The sequence below is a fragment of the Cephus cinctus genome, unplaced genomic scaffold (genome assembly GCF_000341935.2).
Source record: "Cephus cinctus unplaced genomic scaffold, Ccin1 Ccin1_scaffold1524, whole genome shotgun sequence".
NCBI lineage: Eukaryota > Metazoa > Arthropoda > Insecta > Hymenoptera > Cephidae > Cephus > Cephus cinctus.
In genome coordinates this window covers 110,353-131,223 of record NW_014333857.1, presented here as the reverse complement: position 1 = coordinate 131,223, position 20,871 = coordinate 110,353, and the positions used below count along the sequence as shown (strand labels likewise).

The following is a 20,871-nucleotide window of genomic DNA, read 5'->3' as shown; positions in this document are numbered from 1 at the left end:
ACTCGCTGCAACGTCAGATATTCCAAGCCGGAAATTTTTGAATTGCAAATATTTCCCGCTCGACGATTGCGCATGCGCGTCTGCCAGTCGCACTTTTCATCACGACACGTAATTTTCATATGCGTCCACAGACCACGAGCGACGTCCCGACGCTCCAGTCACTCGGGCTCAACCGCAGCTAAAACACGACGTATCTTTTTTCTTAAAGGATGCTGCGAATTTTTACGACACCCGTTTATGCGATATCCGCGTAAAAATGCGAGTCTCGTTATTATATATTTAAACGCGCTTCATCGAAAAAAAAAAGTCAGCGTGTATCCATTTGAACCTGAAATTTGAAAGTGGCGCAAAAGCACGTCAGTAATAAACTATCTTTATGGCAAAGTGTATAGTCCTTTTTAAGAGAGATACTATACTGCATACGTTATTGTATACGACCCTGCATCTCTATAGTGGATATACGATATATCTTGTATACTAGTATATTATATAATATATGCTGTATCGTATATGCGATATATGGTATTGTATATCGCTGCTATTCCGCACTTGTCACAGGGATACTAATTGCCAATTAATCAATGTCCTCGTATGTAAGAGAAGTGCTGATTGGTTGTGCTAAAAATGAATACGGTTGGGTCTGTGAGATCGTTGGGTTCGAACGATATATTTTTATTTTACGTAAAATATACGATATAACGTATGAATTGCAAAATGGGTAAAGTGATGTTTTACGTAAAAAAAAAATCTTAATTTTTCGAATTTTAACAAAAGAATTGCCAAAGAGATTTAGGATCTGTCGATTAATTGACAACGTGTCGTCATTTTTTAATTATCTCTTCTCATGGCGTATCATTTCGAGGGGCTTATGAAAACACGGCTGTACTTTTTTAAATTTGTTTCGTCCCGATTTTTTTCTATGGAAACGAAGAATCGCGTACGAAGCGATACGTGATCCAGGAATTGTGCATATATGTATGGTTCACTTTTGTGTGCATAGACACGTGCATATATATATATCATATTTACTTTGTATGTATATATATATATATATATTGTACGGAACGTAGGGATTTTAATACCCGCTCGATTTGGTCGGTTTTCATAGCACGAACGCGGATCGCAATATTAGCAATAGAGCCGTACTAATACCGACCTCTTTTATTAGTACGAATAACAGAGAAGTACGGGTTGGAATTTTTGTTCATTTTTTTGCATTCTTTTCTTTTGGTAAATACCATTGTTTTTTCTGCTTTATTTACCTATTCGCATGCAATTTACGGCGTATACGATTTTACGAGTGCCTGTAGATTCTCCAATGGTTGCCAATAAAAATGCCTATTAGTCATACGAATTTGGAAAAATACTAAGTCATCCCTTTTAATGCGAGATTTTGTTCTTATTTTTTCCTTTTTTTTTTTTATCGAAACACGTTGGCAATATTCGTCTTATTGACAAATTCTCTCGTTTTCGTCATCGACCGTACCAACTTATTTTTTTGCGTCATCGATATTCTCCGGACAGATATGTTAATCCCGAGCCAAAGTTAAAAGTACGGGCGTCATTTTGTAAAAGAGTTAGCTCAAACCGACGTTACTCTGGTTAACGTGCGTGCTTCGGCGAGAGATAATTCTGGCGTCTGGCGGAGTGTCTAGTAAAAAAAAAAAAGTCCCCAGATATTTTCAGAGAAAATACCGAGATGCTAATTGGAATGTCTAACAATAAGAAAAAAATAACTAGACGCAGTTGTAGCCAACACAGCTACATCCTATGATCGATATGACGCAAAGCTTAATTCCCATTAGTGACTTTTTGAGCTTTGCAAGTTGGCACAACATACGTAATGGTGCTTTCGTAATAAAAAGAAAAGTTGATAAGTCTGACCGAGGGGGTATCTTTAAAACGAGAAAGGAAAACATGAAAAAGTCGTAACCGGAGCGAAGTTATATATTTTTTTTTGGTTCAATTACGAAACTAAATTAATAACTGAGAAACGTCCGTTAAAGACTTTCTTTGTGCTCTAATAAAAAGAAAAAAAAATAATTTTCTTAAATCTTTTCGTGCTTTTCTTCATGAATGTCTTATAACGAACAAATTTGATTATATTTTCTCTCGTCGTTGTACAAGAGTGACGATTAAATTTTTTTTTATTCGTTCCTCCCCTCCACTTATTATTTCATATCTAACAATCCCCTCCCCTCCCTTCCCCCCGTTCCATGATGAAACTTCTCCTTTTTATTTAATATCCTTATCCTTTATTTATCCATCTTGAGACCCTTATCTGATTTCGGAATAGAAAATTGCTTGGAAGACAGGTAATTTTTGAACGGTTTTTATTTTAATTTCTACCATAACGGCTAACTTCACGATTGTGACGTGCACGACGATCTTCACGATATAGTTACGATGGCGAACGCTGACGTCAAACGAGCTTTCAGATAATTTCAGGTATTTTCCTAAAAAGCTCAATTCTCGGCTTTACTGTCTAAGAGTCAAGTAGATAAAGCTTCTCATATACTATATTCATTGCAAGCTCAGCCAGAGCTTTTACACGCGAGAAATTGAAGAATACTAGAACGAATCGTAAGCTTCGCTCCGCTTTCCAACTTGAACATTAATCGGCCATTCGAAACGAGCTTATCTCTCGAGTTACAAAGTTCAACGTGATTTAGAATAAAGTTCGCTAAGAAATGAATCCAAATGATAAGGCAAGTACACGTGGACTTGATTAATTAAGTTTTCGAAATGTGAAAAAGCACATGATACAACTCGTAGTTAGCTATCGAAGGAGCTTTTGGTTAATCGAAAGAAAAAAGTGCTGCGCTCTATCGGCGTTCGGTCGCATCTTTAACATAAAATCATACACGACGATTATAGCGATAAGATTCCACAATGAGATTTTGCGAGCGAGTCAAAAAAATGCCAATAACATTTTAGAGCTTTTTTAAAAAAATGTCACTGATAAACTTGTTTTCAAAACTCTGACGTAACGTGACAAGCAAGGGATGATGAAGGATCGTAAATACGTGAATGGCTTTTGAAAAAGTTCAATGTGCTCTTATAAAGTAAACTCGTAAACATACCTACAACCTGTCTCTTAAAGGCGACCGATTTTACTGTCCAATCTCTAATTTTAAAAGCTCGTTAAATTCATCTTGATTTCCGCTACGAATTTCTTTTTTTAATTTTCATCCAAATTCGTTTAATTTGAAAATATAACATTTCAATGATAACAATTGATCCTCGTTTACCTGTTTTTTTCACACGTTCATTTTACCATTACCGATTAAAAGCCGATAAACATTTTTGACTATCTCTAGCCCCCGTTCGACGTGCTTTGTTTTCCGTGGATCCTAAGCTTTGATATATATATTTAAGGTTAGGCTTGTACAAGTAACCCTCCGCTACTGAATCGGCGAATACGTACGCGAATTGCCCGTTAGATTAGGGTAGATGGCGTTGCATATTTCATGCTGCCTTGTAACCTAACGTAATGTACGCCCCGCATGGGAAATCGTAACATGGCCGCGATACAAACTTCCGGCACAGGCCTAGAAGACCCTCGTCTCCTGTACCTGAAGTAGGAGCGTCTATTCTGCAGTCGCCGGAAAACAATTTTCGAGGAGCTTCGAACGTGCTTCAAGTTAGAAGGAATGGGCTATAGATCTTCTTGGTAAACGGACGGGAATGTTTGTAAAGTCAAAATGAAAATGTCTGTATAAATGAAAAAAAAAAAAAAACTACATCTACTGTAAAAAAATATATATACATTTAACACAGTACTTTGAGTATATATTTTTTTCACACAATTCCCTATATCAATATTTTGGTAATGGACATTAATTATCTTCTTAAAATTATATTTTAACTAATAACACCACTGATCAATATATTAATATATGTTATATATTATTTCGCCATTATATATATATTTATGTATTATATATCCTACTGGTAATGCACACTCAGACTTCTCGAGGAAGTCTGGTTGGCTGCCGGCGTTATCACAGAGTTACTCGCGTTCGCCAACCACTTAGGTATGGCGAATGCACGTGCACCAACTCTGGTAACAGATAAGGATGGTGTCTATAAATTAATTAGTCCAAGTCTCAGAGTCTAAAAGCCCGTAGCGTCGCGACGCCCCTTCTAAATCTGCATTACCTAAGCAACCTGCCGAGCGCCGATGGCGTCCAGGTCTCGACGTCGTCAATCCGTCTACGACGTTTGCAAAATACTCTGCCGGCAAACTTAACCTTAAAAGCTTTCGCGACAGTGCTCTGGTCTAAGCTTTTAGCGGGAAATTCAAATTCATTATTAACCGTCATATATGCTTTACGTATTTTTTTAAGTAAAAGTTTATAAAAATTGAATTTTCCTCTGTACCATGAAAAATCGTAGTTTTACGTAATAATTCGAAAATTAATTTGTACATCACGATTATTATTAATATTCGTCAACGATCGAATTGGTATTCGTCGTCTTCGTCTGTTTTTACGCTTCTATGGAAATTCGTGAATTTATCCATCTTTTGATATTTTTATTCGTTTTTGCATATTTTTCAAATTTTTATGACGTACCTGTTATCAGGACAATTATTTAATTTGGGTTTTATACTTTGGGGGGGGGGGTTTCTAATTGGCGTCATTTTTTTATACGCTTCCGAGGCGTCGCGACGCTTTCGTATTCTCTTACCGACGCCTGGCGTCTCTCTCAAAGAAAATCGAACGGCACGTCATATGAATATCGTATGAGTGGTTATTGGACGGTGCGCAGGCAGACTCGCTATATGTAACTGTATCTAAAGTGCTACTGATCGTAACTACAAGTTGCACGTGTGCAGATTGCATTTGTTGCACGTTGCACATTCGCGATGAATAAATGGGAACAAAAAAAAAATTATTAATTTCATTTCGAAATTTGCTAAGTATCGGAGCATCGTCCTTTCATTAATTCATATAATCCGTGCCAATAATAATAGTTACTGCTGATGAAGGGGTATTTCCATTTCAATTACACATTCTATTATGACGCTTATATTTAACGGGTGTACGTAATATATATTCCGAACGTAATAATATATTACTCGACATTCGAATTTCGGATAAATCCCATTTATATCAGAATTATGTCCGATCAATGAATAAATTCTTGGCATTTCCATGAAAAATATATTATTAACGCAATAATAATAACATTTAATCAAAATGCACGTACATTGCATCGTGAATTTATAAACGTGTTATACGTGACAACACCTTTGACTAAATATAAATAGACTATGGACCGTGAATTTTGACTCCGTGAAATTCAAGTTCGTAAGAATTTTTTTTTTAAATAAAAAATATTTAAAGTCGCCGCGCGATTCTTTAAGATTTGCATTTAGAAAAGCGTTACATTGTCAACGAGCCGTTTGACTGCGAGTTACATCAGTTTTACAAAAATTCTGTATAAAAGCAGAAAGAAATATTTTGGTTTAGCTATAAAAATGTAATATGACCATACAAAAAAAAAACCAAAAATCCCATATGCGATCTCGCGTGTAAAATTCATAACGAAACTTAAGCGTTTAAACGCACGTTCACGGCCGCACCGGTATTTCCGCATTCGCTGGGCAAAAGGTACTTTGAGAATTTTTTAGTACCGGTCAAAAAACTCGAAATTTTTTATAACCAGATATTTTTTATTAAGGATTACTTCATATTGGAATAATATGGTCTCTGATTCGTGGGATATATATCTGTAACCATATATCTATATCTGTATTATAATATATAGGCAGTACAGAGAACTGTCCTATATTTCGTTTTTATATGAATACACGGCTCCCCGCAAGATGGTGCAGTCTCGATATATACATATATATATATATATGTAGAGAGTTTCCCTATAGGAATAAATTTAAATAACCGAGAGCCCTTTGATATGTTAATGTTCGCCATAGATATGGAAGAACTCTCGCTGCCTCGACTGTAGCATCTCGGTATCCCAGCAACACCGGATCCGACGTATCGAGATACGAAAGTTCTTTGATAACGATACTTTAAAGATATTTTTTGCAATTTTTCCTCCTCTTTATTTAACGCCCCAGTGTCTATTCTTGCCTTTTTCTTTTTCTTTTATCTTATTTTGCACCTTCTTTTCTTTTTCATTTATATTTCCTCCGATTTACGTTTTCTACGTCTCCGCACCTGCGCGTTCCCTATGTAAATTTTGCAGCTCCGTGCTGCTCTTTTATGTTTCTTTCTTTTTTTTCGTTTTCTTTTTTCCGCTCTTTTTTTTTCCCTATTCCTGGAAACAGTTTTCCCGAGTTTCTCATTGTTCTCTCGTTTCCGCCATTTCTTTCTGCTCCATCCACTTCGTTCCTCTTATACTTTCTTTCTTTTCTTCTCTACTTTTACTCCCGGGAATAAGTATTGGATAATCCCTGCGAATACCTAAAAACACTTTTCCGTCTAAGTGAAATGATAAGCTTTTACTTTATCGTTATCTTGAATATATCTATTTTTTTTCGTCTCTCTTTCCTTTTTGTTCGTTACTTTTTTTTATGTCACTCGTCTTCATATTCTATAGGTAACCTCGTGAGTCATTCTCATATTGCGTATTGAACTCTGCTACAGTCTTTTTCATATTTCGTAATCATCAAGGTGACCCCAAATCATACCCTCGGATATCAAATTTAATTCGAAAAAAATTTTCGCGCAGATCCAATTCAATTTTTTTTTTTTTCGTATCCTAATGCACCGCGTTCAAAAATAAATTTGCAGATTTCGTCTAAAAATCTATTTATTTATACAAAATAAATGTTCATTAATGTCTTGGGTACATTATAAAAATTAGACTCGTCATTCTGCACTACAGTACAAGAAATGCATGACGAGTCAGACTGGTCAAAATTCCCAAGGGGTGGCTCGCGGGTGGGTTAAAGCTCGGTTCACAAGTGTGCAAATTATTATGTCGGATAAACCTGTTTTTTTTTTATTCACTGTATAATTACTTATCATAATAACAAACTACCAAGAGATTATATATATCAAAACTTACCCCCTGAGTGACGAATAAAAAAGAATAAAATAAGAAAAAAGTTTTTTTTTCAATTTTCCTTTTACACTTTTCACAATAAAAAATTAATTATTATTTTCGCACGCGCTTTAACGATATTTTACTAATTAATCACAAACGATAACGAATTTCGTCCAGTTAGCATCACCTACGAAAACCAGTACCGTTCTGGGCCTACTGTACGCAACGAAGAATCATTTGATACTGTCTTATCAGTTCCAAAATCCCCATTGAAGATCCTTAGCGCAGACGTCGATCTCTTTAATTCCAAAGGCGTCTACTGTGTGTAAAAAATATATGTATATACTACATTAATAAATTCTTGGCGAATAACGTCGCGTACGAGTAAATATTCCAAGTGTCATTTAACGTCAGATGATAAGAGAAATTAAACACGCGTCGAGATCTGAGCTAATTTGATAAGAGAAAAAGAAAAAGACGAAAAATATTTATTTTGCTCATTCAGCCAGAATTTATCTTGGAATAATATTTCGTACGTATAACAAAGCATACGGTATATCAAGTAACTACGAAAGGAGTAAATAGCGAATTGATAAAAGAAAACAAAAATAATAATAAAATAAAATGGAATAATAAAAGTGAAAATTTAAATCAACTCACTAGGCTGATAACAGGTTGACTGACGTTGCAAGTAAACGTTATCTTAGCTACTGCGCGAATCAAATGACTGAGGAAATATTAATTGATCCCTGATGAGTTATTATTATTATTATTATATTTTTAATATCTTTTTCCTTATTTTTCTTGAATTTATATTCGCCTCTTTTTTTTTTGCAAATTAAAAAGAAACCTGGATCGAATTAAGAATAAAACACAGTTCCATCGTTTTTCAATTTCCGGGTATAAGAGCGAATCAAAGTTTTCGGAAGTAAACGCTTTTTTTTTCTTAACGTTTTCTGAACCCTCCTCGGTTAAACTTCAAAGTTACCTTGTTAGAGTCATGCTCTGGATTCTACTTGGATTCTGCTTCACCAGATGAGACTTCTTGTACTGCTACTATTTCTACTACTGTTGCTGCTGCTGCTATTAGTACTACTACTATTGCTGCTACTACTACTACTGCTACTCCTATTAGCTCTACCAGTACTACTAGTACTATTGCCATTACTATTGCCATGGCTTTCTCATCTTATATTACATATGTAAATTGCATTCCGGTTGCTCGTCTATTAATTGCTCTTGATTAAAATACGACTGCAATAATCAAAAAGCCAGTTCGCTAATTGCCAGCAATGAATATTTTATTTGGAATTTCCGGAAACGTTCACTTCCGTTTTCTATCTTCCCCTACGTACTGTACCTATATACACCCTATTCTAAACACACCTCTAGAAAAATATGTGAACCAAAGTGTTACCGAATGAAAAAAAAATTATTTTTACTTAATTCTCTATTTCTCATCATTGCCACAAGCGTATCGCGAAACTATCGGATTTTTCATGTGTGTTTAAAAAGAATTGATCTCACGCGCGAGCCACGTTTTGAATATTTAAAATCTCAGGACGATAAAAAAAATTGTGTTCTGCCCGTCATTCCTCACGGAAAAAAAAGAAAAATTTTTATCGTTCCTTCAAGAACGACGGCATATGTGAATACGTTGCACGTCACATATGTATATAAATGTATGCAGATACTTTCGTACACGTCAGTCCAGGATAGGAAAAAAACTTTCAAATTTTTTTTTCGGTTTCCTCCATCTTTTCTCTCTCTCTCTCGCCATCCCTTGGCGAAGGTCCCAGAGCAATTGTTTTTCCTCCCCTAGGATAAGGGCTCGTTTTAAAATACGTTTACTCATACCTGTCGCGCCACGCCTCGCTCGCGTCAGCCGCTCGGACTTGCTCGTTTTTTATTCGGCCTTGACAAATTGCCATGAATTTTGTATGTTCTCACGGATACGAGACTATTGCGTCTGGCCCGAATACCTTCGGACTTTATCTACTTGCTCTGTGCGCGGGCACATTGCAAGTCCCTCGGACCAATCCACTTGGACCTTGGTACATAAAAGTCAGGGTTCGCTTTGAGAATTGTCTGTGATCGATAAAAATTACAACCCTTAACTCGAGTCCGATTATATTTAATCGGTGGCATTAATTGCCGATGTCATCTAAAAGATCGTTTGTTATCGAGCCGGTAATTGGACAGGTGCTTATTTGTAATTGGGTATAAATTTAATTGATAAGGGTGAAGGGTGACAATAAATAACAATATTCTATCAAAGGGGTCACAATTATGGGTTTTTACTTGTAGGTTAGAATAGGGGATGGAATATTTGCAAGTGTCTTATTTTTAAGTGGGTACACTTCAGACAGTCGGGATATTGCGTTTTATTATTTATTATGTAAAGAGAGAAGGGCGGGTTTACAAGGGAGAATAATGGATATCGTTAAGTTGCAGTTGCAGCCTTCGAAATCGTTATTTGGCACAAAAGTTTACACTGCTCGAAAGGGGGTGGTTAATGCAAGTAAAACAACCCCTGGGTAATCGACGCTTTACGTATCTGTATTATTCACGTATCGGCAGGGCACTTTACAATGTGTTCGCTAAGAGGATTAAAAGGGACTCAGCAGAGTGACAGCCGTCAGATTGAAAATTTTCAAAAATCAAAAGTACAAAAGTGCCGTGGAAAAAAATTCCCAAAAAATTTTCAGACAATGAGGGAGATCAAAATTAAAGGGGAAAAAAAAACTACCCTTGTATAAAATTCGCATAATGAGTATCGCATTAGCGAACAACCCTTAAAGCAGGTGGTAAGGCTGGGGTCCCGTGGAGGGTGGACTTTAATTAAATAATTAAATGTTCCTCAGCCCCTCCGACCCTTGAACTCTCTAACCACCCTCTACCCTCTTCTCATCCCCCATTCATCAGCCATACACTGACTGCGAAGGAATTAGAAAGCCGAAAAGAGTCTCGTAAGAAAAGGATTTTTCCGCCGTGTAAAATTGATCCGTCGGGGGTCACGTGATGGGGATGATAAAGGGTGGGTCAAAAAAAGAAGCGCAGGTTACGTGACCTTCCTAACTGGATTCAGTGGAAAAGGATGCGGATCGTAAAGTCGCTCCATGTCTCACATGAAAATTGGTGTTGGATACGAAAACGGAGAGAATTTTTTGTAAATTTTTTTTTACGATAAAATTTACCGTAAAAACCAGTAGTCGCGGTATATCGTTACAATATCATTACTCATTACAAGTAAATTTTACAGTGCACAAGGTAAATATTGTTATTTGCAATTTTTACTGCGTTCCCTCGTAAAAATTTACCTGACTCGATATAAAATTTTATTTTACAAAAAAAAAAATTTAATTGATATAACCAAAAACTTATTGATATTTTCACACCATTGCAGAACGTCGATTTTGAATTATTTTCATAACTCGAAACCGCTAGCGAAAATCCGAAACCTAACCTACGTCAAATTCGGTATGCCAGGCAGCCGCCAGCCAATTCCTTTTTCACCGGGAATCGACGTACCGGTATAACCTGGGAGTTGAGTCGGAATAGCCTTAGCATCGCGAAAACAAAAGCCCATCGGAAAAGACGATAGTTTAACGAATCCCGTCGATATTTGCCGCTGCGTAAAATCGAGAAACGCAACCATAGACGATAATCGAAGGAACGCGTAAAATCGGCAAAAGCAAATAAAATCGAAATCCCTCCATCGATTAATAAATTAGCATTACTCACCAGAGCTGGTTCAGCTGATCGGTGAAGTCCGAGAACTGCATCCAGGAGACCCTCGGTTAGGCACTGCACTATAGCACAACACTGCACTTCCGAAACGCGTGCGGAAAATCTATAGGATTTTCTGGATATCGCGAGAACTGCACAAGCGTGAACTTCCTATACCGTACAGGTCACGGCTAGAAAAACTATCAACAAACAACCCGGGAGCGCGAACCGGCTCGAGGCACACCGATCGGTGTCCCAAGACAGACTGATTTGAAACAGTCAATCGACAATGGTAATATTTGAGAACCAATCATTCTGATTGGTCGAAATCCTTACAGCCGATAACTCTTACCCTTTTGCTCGAGTCGTCCCTTTAAACTAAATCCAGGACGTTCCTTAGCGAATCGGTACGCAACTTCTTGGAGATCGTCCACGGCCAATTCCCCAGAGGATCGATGTACCTATGCTGCTGCCTGTTGGTCGCAGAAATGAATTTTCCTTGTTCCTTTTATTTCCTCTTTCTCTACGAGCTGGAGGAATAGGCATGCAATTTTCATAATTTTTACGAGCTAGGGGAATTTCTATTTTTTGTATTTTTCCCTAGAATTCCCTATACGCGTATATTCTAGGGGACGGTCTATACACGATTCACCCGTAAGCTCAAGTGAAATTTTCAATACGCGAAATCGATCGGTATGACGAATTTCTATGAATACAAATTTCGCTCACGTCTTATCTAATAATATATATTATCAGGGCGCATCTCCATGTGCGAATACGTATTGAATAGCAAGTACGATTTCAGGTATTTATTAGCCGGTTGAGAACGAAGCATTAAGTCTGGTTTTAAACTAAACGATAATTTCAACCCATTTAGAAATCACGTAGGTCGTGTTCCCATGCGAGCGACATTTGCATCCTTGTAAAAGCTCCCTCGGAGTTGTCGCATCAAATCGCGTCGACAAATAGGTACCAGCCCACATCCATAGATTTTCTCCTACTTGCCGCAAGCTACTGTTCAGAAATTCCGCACCGCAGTCGCAAACTTTTCCGCACGTATTACCAACGACTGGGATAGACGCGACATTCTGGAACGTACGGAATTTTTTTTATCCACGTTGCTTATCCGCCTCACTTATTTTCCGCATTTCTTGTTTCTTGTTATCAGTATCTTTTTTCTTCTTCTATCTTATTTTCACTTACGGTTTCCCAGATCAAAATCCTTAATACGTATTTCCATCACGCGTTTCAAGCGATATTAGCAAATAATTCAAAATACACATTTTTTTTATCTAATCAAAATTTTTTCTTATCTGTTACAGCCTTGACAGGGATCAACCCTTTACTTTCCAGCTGGGTGTGGGACAGGTGATCCAAGGATGGGACCAAGGACTCCTGGACATGTGCGTTGGTGAAAAACGGAAGTTGATAATTCCGCCGAAGCTTGGATACGGCGACAACGGTGCCGGAAACGTGATACCCGGAGGTATTGAAAAAAAAAAAAAAAAAATTATTATTTAGAACATATAAAAAAATGGTTATTAAAAACGAAAATTATTGTGAAAAAAAATATTTTTTAAACCCTCAGTCAAATCTCTCATACTCACCCGTGTACGTGCTTGATGGCTGAATAACGATCCTCTATTGTAATTTGCAGTTAGATTAAATGGTTTTTTGCCAATGCGCCTCGTTTACTCGAATTACTCGAGAGACTCGTTACGAGTTATCCGCGTACAAGGGCAATCGTTAGTAACGAAATTAAAGTAAAAAATGCTATTGGACGGAATTCCAATAAAGCGTCAACCATTAAATTGAACGGTGTCGCCTCTGGCATTTCCTATCGGTACTGTACGTATCCTGTACCTGGTCATATATGCTTGTCTTGTTTTCCACCATTTGATCAGCCCATCTGCACGGTGCCTCTTACCACATTAAACACCATACACGTCTACGTATTTCGAACCGACTAGTAGCCCCGCGCCGGTTTAAGCTCTGGCCCGTTAATTTCGCCTATTAATTTCACGTGTTTAAATACCGAACGATCAAGCGCCATATTTCACTGGTGTTCGTTTAATCGTATTTCCGTTCATAATCAATATGGCAATAAAGCTGGTTACACGGGGCACAATCAGACTGTATTATTAGGTAAATTCTCATGAGCAATAAACAGTACACGATCTGTTGATAATAATTATTAGCTGCCGTTTGAATTTGAAAAAAAATAAAATTTTGAAAAATTACCACCACTCTTGACAAGTTTGAAAATTTATTTTTATCCGCGTGGATTATTTTATATATTTTTTTTAATTAGGCGTGATAAAGAAAAAATTGTAAAATGATTATCATGGAAATTTTATTTTCCATCGCTGTTTGATTTTGAAAGTAAATTTTGAAAATAAATTCATCTCTTTCAATCAAAACGTACACTTGCTGTATATTGCTCCAAGACGTATATATAGGAGTCTTGAATCCTTATCACGTACCTGTGTTACAACATAGACCGAAGTATCATACACCCTACAGGAAGTGATGCCGATATTGGTCCAGGGAGTCTGACAGTCTTTTTCTCTTTGACAGGAAGCCATTTTATCTGTATTAAATTTCGACCGATCGGTATCCTTTTTATTTCGTATCTATAACAGTCCAAACGAGGACATTTCAATTTATCGGCTTTATCAAATCTTCGCGAGCCAATCCGCATTTATATTTTGAACGCGAGACTTAATTTATTTCTTTTATTTTTATTCCTCTTACTTTAATCAGAGTCACCATCTATCGGGACACTGTAATTAACTTAGTGCAAGGCAGAAATCGGAATTTAATAACCATGACGGTTATTGGATGCCGTGATCAATAAAATTAATTGGTAATTAAATATTCAAAATTTGATTGATTCCGATGAAATGGATTTTCATTGAATTCTACTGCCTTCGCGATCAATAGCCGTTAACTATACAGAGTATTTATATCCACGCACACAGATATTTTTGAGAATTTTTATGTTTATTTCGTTGTGTGTAATGAAAAAAATTTTATCATATGAAAAAATGGCACGATGAAGATTAGGAGGAATAATTTTTTTTTTTAGGTGCTACCCTTCTGTTTGACGTCGAACTGATCAATATCAGCGACTCGCCGCCGACGACTAACGTCTTCAAAGAAATCGATGGCGACAAGGACAATCAATTGTCTCGCGAGGAGGTGAGAACAATGGCAAGATCCTTTTTTTGATTTTTTATTCATCAGGATACATGTGGTGTCGGTACGCTTCAATGTCCTTTGTAATGAAGATTCCAGGGGAATCAGTTGACAGAACAAGAATCAGTGTCCAGGGTTGGAGTCTGTGTGTGAAGTAAAAGCAAGGTGTAATGAAAACTGTACCGCTAGATGTTTCCAGTGAATGTCCAGCTGATGGGATCAGATTTAAAAATTAAGCCAACTGAGAATAACTATTTTCCTAGTCTGGTCCAGGCTGATGGGGACGTTATGAATTTGTAGGATAAAGGAAAGTTTAAAAGAGGAGCTTTCTAAGATATTTCATAATCCAATCGGATTTTTAGATTTATCGTTTTCAATTGTTTTGACGAGCCTGGTAAGATAGGCCCCTTCACTCTTCCGGTTTCTCCGTCTTCCGGAACCGGAAATGTCATCCAGTTCTAGTTCATCGATGGACCACTTCGTGCTGTCACTGTGAAGATGCTCAATTCTGATCTTGCATAATTGGAACTGAAGGATGGCTACTTCCGGTTATGATTTATTCTTATTTTTGTGCCTTGTATTGTGTGCTGTCTTGGGTGTAGTGGAGATGAAATTTTTAAATGGACCTTCGTGGATTAGTTAAAGGACCAAAGAGGGTTTTATGAGTGGTCGGTTCTATTGGGTTTTGAAACTACTTAAAATTTCACCTTCGTGAGGCTGTATCTCGGAAAGGTTTGGGTTTGGGGCTTTTTCCTTTAAATTTTGAAAGATCTCTCTACGCGGAAAGTCAGAATGGTCCATGGAAGAGGCTGGCACAGATCGAATTGCGAAAGGGCCACTTTCAAAGAAGCCCATAAATTTTTGGAACCTGCAATCTACTTTTGAATTTTGAAAATAAACGAGATTGCACCTTTGGGAGGCTGCATCTCGGAAAGCCTTAAATATAGGACTTTTCCCGCGATACAGCATCCCAAAGTAATCGTTCCGATCAGATTTCTGAAATTTTCTGACATCACTGTAACGAACACCCTATATACTATTTTGATTGTTCTAAGCTTTTCCTGTTTTATGTTTTAGGTCAGCGAATATCTGAGGAAACAGATGGTGGAGGCTGAGAGCACTGGAGCTGGCGACAATGAGGAGGTCAAGAAAATGCTCGCCGATCATGACAAACTGGTAGAGGAAATCTTCCAGCACGAGGATAAAGATAAGAACGGATTTATCTCTTACGAGGAATTCAGCGGTCCTAAGCACGATGAACTTTGAACATAATGCCCTTAAACAAATTCTCCATTTATTCGCTAACCGAGCTAAACTGCAATCAAGTCACACTCGAATATCTCATTCATCTCAACATTAAGATGATACACAGCATCCACAGCTCGGTGCTTCGAATTTTCTTAACTCTGTGTCAATTCAAAGACCTTCCTAAGAAGAAAGAAAGAGAGAGAGAGAGAGAGAGAGAGAGAGAGAGAGAGAGAGAGAGAGAGAGAGAGAGAGATATAGAGAGACCGACAAACAGACTTATAAAAAAATGGAGAGCGATTCAAATTCACATTTCTCAAAAAAATTATATGGCGCATCCACTCGCTCGCAGATACGAAGTGGACGTTTTACGAAGGGGCGGGAAATTCAAAAATTCGGAATTCTCGCTTCTCGTGTCCCCTTCGTATTTTTCAACGATGACAATTAAATAGATCTTTATCATGGATCACCATCTTCTCCCTTATCACTGTTACATTCCGTGAAAACTACTACGTCACTTGCACACAATGTGATGATCATTCATTAAGTTAGTAAAATCTGTATATGGAATGATTGTAAGGATTTTTGGAAAAGAGAAGGAGAGAGTACGTGCATGTGTTTCTGTGTGTGTGTGTGTATTCAAGAGAACTCTATTTGCGCGTGAGGGTACTATAAGGAAAGAAAAAATAAAAGAAAAAAAATTTTTTAAAACTAGTAAATCGGTAACGAAGTGAAAATCATGAATATATAAAATAGCCATGTATAACGACAGTCTGATTTTTATTATGATTTCCATTTCGTACCGCCAGATGGTATCGTTGTCTTTGTCGCAAGTGAATCTTACGAGAGCAAAGAAAAAAGAGAATGAATGGTGCATAATATAGAGATGAAGTTAAAAAGAAAGATATTTATATCAATTAGGGGATGCGTGACTGTAAGCGAGATCGAAATTTACGATTTCTCATAATCCATTTCGAAGGATGATTTTTTTTACGTAAATAATAACAAAAAGAAAGATTAAATTTCAAAAAAGTTCAGTGTTTCCTCACTGCGATTCAGAAATGTTCTCCAGATGTTTTGTCTCTCTCCTATCGTTTTTCGAGAAAAAAATTTTTTAAAAGAGAAGAACAAGAATCGGTATCGGCTTACGAAGCGAAAAAAAAAAAACAAAGAAACGGAGGATAAGAGAAAATAAATAATTTTTATTAGGGAGGAATGATTTATAAATAAATTAATTAATTACTAAGAGTAACAAATGCGTCGCGCAGGACGACAACTTCACGTTGCTGTCATCGCTGTAACCGATACGTTTTTATTACTACATTATATTGTATGTTGTTAAAGTTGGACGAAGGTTAATAATAAAATCGTGTTTCGAGCACAATTTGTTAAAAAAAAAGTCAAAAGACAAAGAAATTTTCACTGACCTTTCCTCGTTTCATTTTTTCCCGCCGAAAAAAATTCAAAATCCCAATCGGCGTGAACGATTCGAATTTTCAGAAAGGATTGCAGGTAAGTAAAATAAATTACACAATACTTATTTATTGTCTTCTTTGCCTTTTATTTGATGCACTTTTTGAGAATTATTCTTTTTTTTCTCGTTACACATTCACATAGGCGTGCGAAGTTTTTTTATGCGCGGGAAATACATTTTTACGAATCGTTATACGAAATTTCACTTCGTACCACGCTGAGAGACGTGATTTATAATATTAATAATAATAACCATTACAATAACAACAATCGTTCTACCGCGAGAAAATTTTTGTAACTTGATATAAAATAAAATTTAAAAAAAAAAGGAGATTTTAACTAGCGTGGATACTTCGGCAAAATTTCTAAGAACGGGATTGAGAAGCTCATGTCGTTATCACACTGCGGCGTATTACGTATACGTTGCGTGGTATTTATGTGGCAAAATATATATACTTTTTTTTAATTTTATTATTTTTGACTTAATTACATATTTCTTTTTTTTTCACTTTTACGGTAACCCAATCCTCTTCCGACTTTATTCTATACGCAGAGACGCGTTCTACGCGCTGACGATACGACGACCGTGTAAACGAAGATAACAAGAAAAAAGGGAAAAAAGAAAAAATAAACATTACGACCGCACGTCGGAAGACGATTGCGTATCCGTATCTGCGCGTACGCGCCATTTTTCGAATCACATGTGGTTTTCATAATTACGTCATACTACCTTTCTAAGAGGCACTCCCTTTAGCCTTATAATTTTCTATAATTTTTTAACGTTAATTGACATATTTTCGTTCTATCATCAATATTGACATCACCAAAAAGAAAAATTCGTCTAATTATTTCGATCGTAACCGCAACTCAAAGAAAAATGTGAAAGACAAAGACAAAAGATGGAGTAACGATCGTTCCAGCGAATACGTCGTATAAAATTTCGAATCAAGGTGGTTGAGACGTTCGAGGGAGAAAATACATATATATATATATAAAGAGAGGAAGAGAAATAAAAATAAAACAGAGACAGACATTTCGTTAAAAAGTTTTGCAGAGACCATGCTGAATTTTGCGCGATGAGAATGGCGGAGGAGGGTCAAGGATTAAGAAGAAAAAAAAACAAAGAGAAAATGAAAAGAGAATATGAAAAATTTTGGAAATTGCGCAATAGTCAAACAAACTTCGCAGACTTCTTCCCCTTCTATTTTTGTATGTATCAAAAAAAAAGAAGAAAAAAAAAGAGCTAACAGTTTCGTCGCAAATTCAATACCGATTGCAAATAGCGTAACTACGTGAATACATAGCAAGTATGTAATATTGTGATATCATAAAAAAGAAAGAAAATTTGCACAATATACCACGCTAATAATCCAAATTCACGAGAAAGCTTTGGAGCATCTTCGTAAAATCTCGTGTATCTTAGTTTCGTCGCCTCCCTCCCTCCTACCCATCATTTTTCTCAATTTCCTCTCACCGCACCAAGAGAAGATTCACGACAGGATATTAATCGGATGCCAAGTACAACTTATTAAATTAAGCGTAGCAGCAGTAATCCCAAGAAAAAAAAAATAACAAAAAGAGAACCCGACTTTTCAGCAGCCCCCCTCTCCCCAAGAGAAAAACCGAAGCCCAATAAAAAAAAAAAAAATTCGTAAATAAATCAAATACCAAATTTATGCATCGTGCAAGTACTTCCCAAACTCGTAAAAAAAATGGCAGGATAAATTCGTTGCATCGTTCTCGATCGTTCGTTGGTCGATTTTACGTATATCGGTATTCGCCCTTCCCTACGTTATTGCCTTATTTACCCAGACAACTGCAGTTGTCGTTGTCGTCGCTTGAAAGCACAAAACTTAACAGTAACGCAAGACCCAGAAACTCGTGATACAGCAAAGAAAGCTTGGCTGTCGTTCCGTCCGTATCGTGACTAGCAGCCGAAAGCTCAAGAAAGAAAAAGATAACGTGCCGCGAGAAGAAAATAGAAAAAAAAAGAGAAAGAAACAAGATAAAGATTAAAAAGGAGTATGAGGTAATAGTGATTAATAATAATTAATAATAATAATAACATAAGAATCAAAACCGTTCAGTCATCCCACGTTATTACCTGTTTACGCGTATATACGAATTATGGCAAGATATGTAATACTCGTCTTAAGATTGTATAAAGATGGGAAGGATCATTCGATAAGAGGATTCCAGGTACCTCGTGTGCTTCTCTCGTCACAATTTATCTTAAAAGCAGCTCTTTGTTGTTCGACGAAAAAAAAAATTAATTTTGAGGGAAGAAAAGATTTTTACAATACGACGTACGTCGATAAGAATAAAGTGGTTCGTGTCCGTGCTAAATGCGAAGAGGCTCGCCGGAGCTTCGCAATTCTGCGACCGTCGCTGCCATTGATACCGTCTTATTCGTTATCTCGGGTGAAAGCATCCGTTAATCGTCCAGGAGTTCTTTTCTTGGTCAAATTCTCACGGGACAAAGCTCGTGTACGGCTCTGCTGCTTTTTCTTCAGCCGCGAGTAGGCAAGGCCGGGATAGGGGTAGGTGTCAGGGGGCCGATACTGCTCTTATTGTGAATGAGTGAAAGGGTGGCTGTGTCTCGTATTGGAGGTCGCAGGGATCAAGGGACTGCCAATCGGGTGCCTTTATCACAGTCAATAGCCCTTGATGTAAGCGGCGATGTGCTTCTTCTCTTCTTCCGAGAGGCCATTTTTCAGGGTTCTACGCACTGTAACAGGTGTAAGGCGATTTTTATATTCAGTAAAGGGTTGTCAATATCATCCCTTATTTTTTTGTATTACGGATCCACGTAAAAGTCGAATGGGGGTTGTAAATTTTTTTCAAAAAAAAGCGCACGAAATTGATACGATACCTTTGCTTCTCATACGTCATACGTATTGGGTATTATCATTGATAAGCCAATCTAACCTAATTTGAAATCTCTTTCGAATAATTGCCATTTAATTCCGCGATCTGTAAAAGGCAAAACTTATGCACGGTTAAGGGTTCAAAAAATTTGTTTTAAAATATAAAAATAATAGTTGGCTCGCTTTATCGAGGTATACCGCATAGGACGACGTTACCAAGTAACCTAACCTAATCTCTATTTCTAGTCCCTCGTACTCAATTACGTAATGCGCGCTCCTTCGTTACAGGCGGGTGCTTTCCGGAAAGCTTAAGTTCGCTTTTCAAGCTAGCGAGTTGCTATTCGAAACGAGTTGTTTATACGGAGCTACCCTTGTACATGTATACCGGTGCAGAGATACTTTCGGCGACGACTGTACTTCATTACTTTCCTGGGAAAACATTTAGTAGACTGGATACGTAACTGCTAAGTAACGAGAATAAACCGACCGGCCGGTCTGCGCGTTACTCGCATCCCAACGAGTGGCTGTGTTCCCCTCGCGTATAAATGCATCGTGACGTTTGGACGATTAAAAGTAAAAAGTAAAAAAAAAAAAGTAAATGAGGTTGGATCAAACGAGCGGGAAAATTCAAACTGACCTTGTATAATTTTTATTATTTTTTTCATCCCTTATACGCTCAACCCCTAAGAAATAGCTGACGTCGATTCAGAGTTCAGATAAGGGATACATACTTTTTTTTTTCAGAATTGCCAGACGGTTCTTTTAATTGCTCATTAATTTCCACCCCTATCGATTCCCGCACTAATAACTCAATATGTAAATATTATTTGGCTCGTAGGGGTAGCGAAGCACCCCTTTGTCAACCAGAGTATAACTATATAACGCAGCACTGCGCTGGTCCGCGTATTCTAGATCGGACAGTGGTAGGTAGGTCGATGCTTCGAGAGGGTGTAAAATAAGGGTGGAAGGGGGAGGGGGGTGGAGGAGAGGGGTACTCGATGGAATTTGTGCGATCATTAATTTAAAGGAAACGCGAACGCTTCTGTTTTTCTCGAAAATCGACGTCCCGACGATTTACACTTTCGCAGGGGGATGCTCTTTTCGCTTCTATCTCACTTGCAACCCTTGTCGGGGGTATCGGGAGTGTAAAAACATTAATTCTCTCTCTCTCTCTCTCGCTCCCACTGTGAACCACCCTTATCCTTTGACCCAAAGTTTTTGGTTAATTTATCGAAAATTAGTACAGGACCGTCTTGCAATTTCTCAAGTTCATCCCTTAATGCGTTTTTCAACCCTCTACTCGTCACCTATCAATCTCAACCACCCCCCCCCACCCCCC

General features: G+C 37.4%; 2 protein-coding genes across 12 annotated transcripts in view; one reads left to right on the top strand and one right to left on the bottom strand.

Annotated features, from left to right (window-relative positions):
- The window catches only part of LOC107273229 (FK506-binding protein 2), a 33,739-nt gene extending 17,308 nt beyond the window's left edge, over window positions 1-16,431 (top strand). Inside the window, exons 2-4 of one of the 2 annotated variants that reach the window (XM_015751197.2) lie at window positions 12,072-12,235; window positions 13,838-13,962; window positions 15,025-16,431. In XM_015751197.2, the coding sequence (XP_015606683.1) occupies window positions 12,072-12,235; window positions 13,838-13,962; window positions 15,025-15,213 (478 nt within the window). In that variant the 3' untranslated portion in view covers window positions 15,214-16,431. The remainder of the gene's footprint in view (window positions 1-12,071; window positions 12,236-13,837; window positions 13,963-15,024) is intronic. The other variant, XM_015751198.2, reaches the window with a different exon arrangement.
- Window positions 16,432-16,732: 301 nt separating this feature from the next.
- Window positions 16,733-20,871, bottom strand: part of LOC107273227 — an 89,923-nt gene continuing 85,784 nt past the window's right edge. For 8 of the 10 annotated variants that reach the window (XM_025090531.1, XM_025090533.1, XM_025090530.1 and 5 more), the window contains one exon: window positions 16,733-19,393. Coding sequence is in view for 6 of the 10 variants with exons in the window: in XM_025090530.1 (XP_024946298.1) it covers window positions 19,320-19,393 (74 nt within the window). In the remaining 4 variants the exon portion in view is untranslated. The remainder of the gene's footprint in view (window positions 19,394-20,871) is intronic. The other 2 variants (XM_025090532.1, XM_025090536.1) reach the window with 1 other exon arrangement.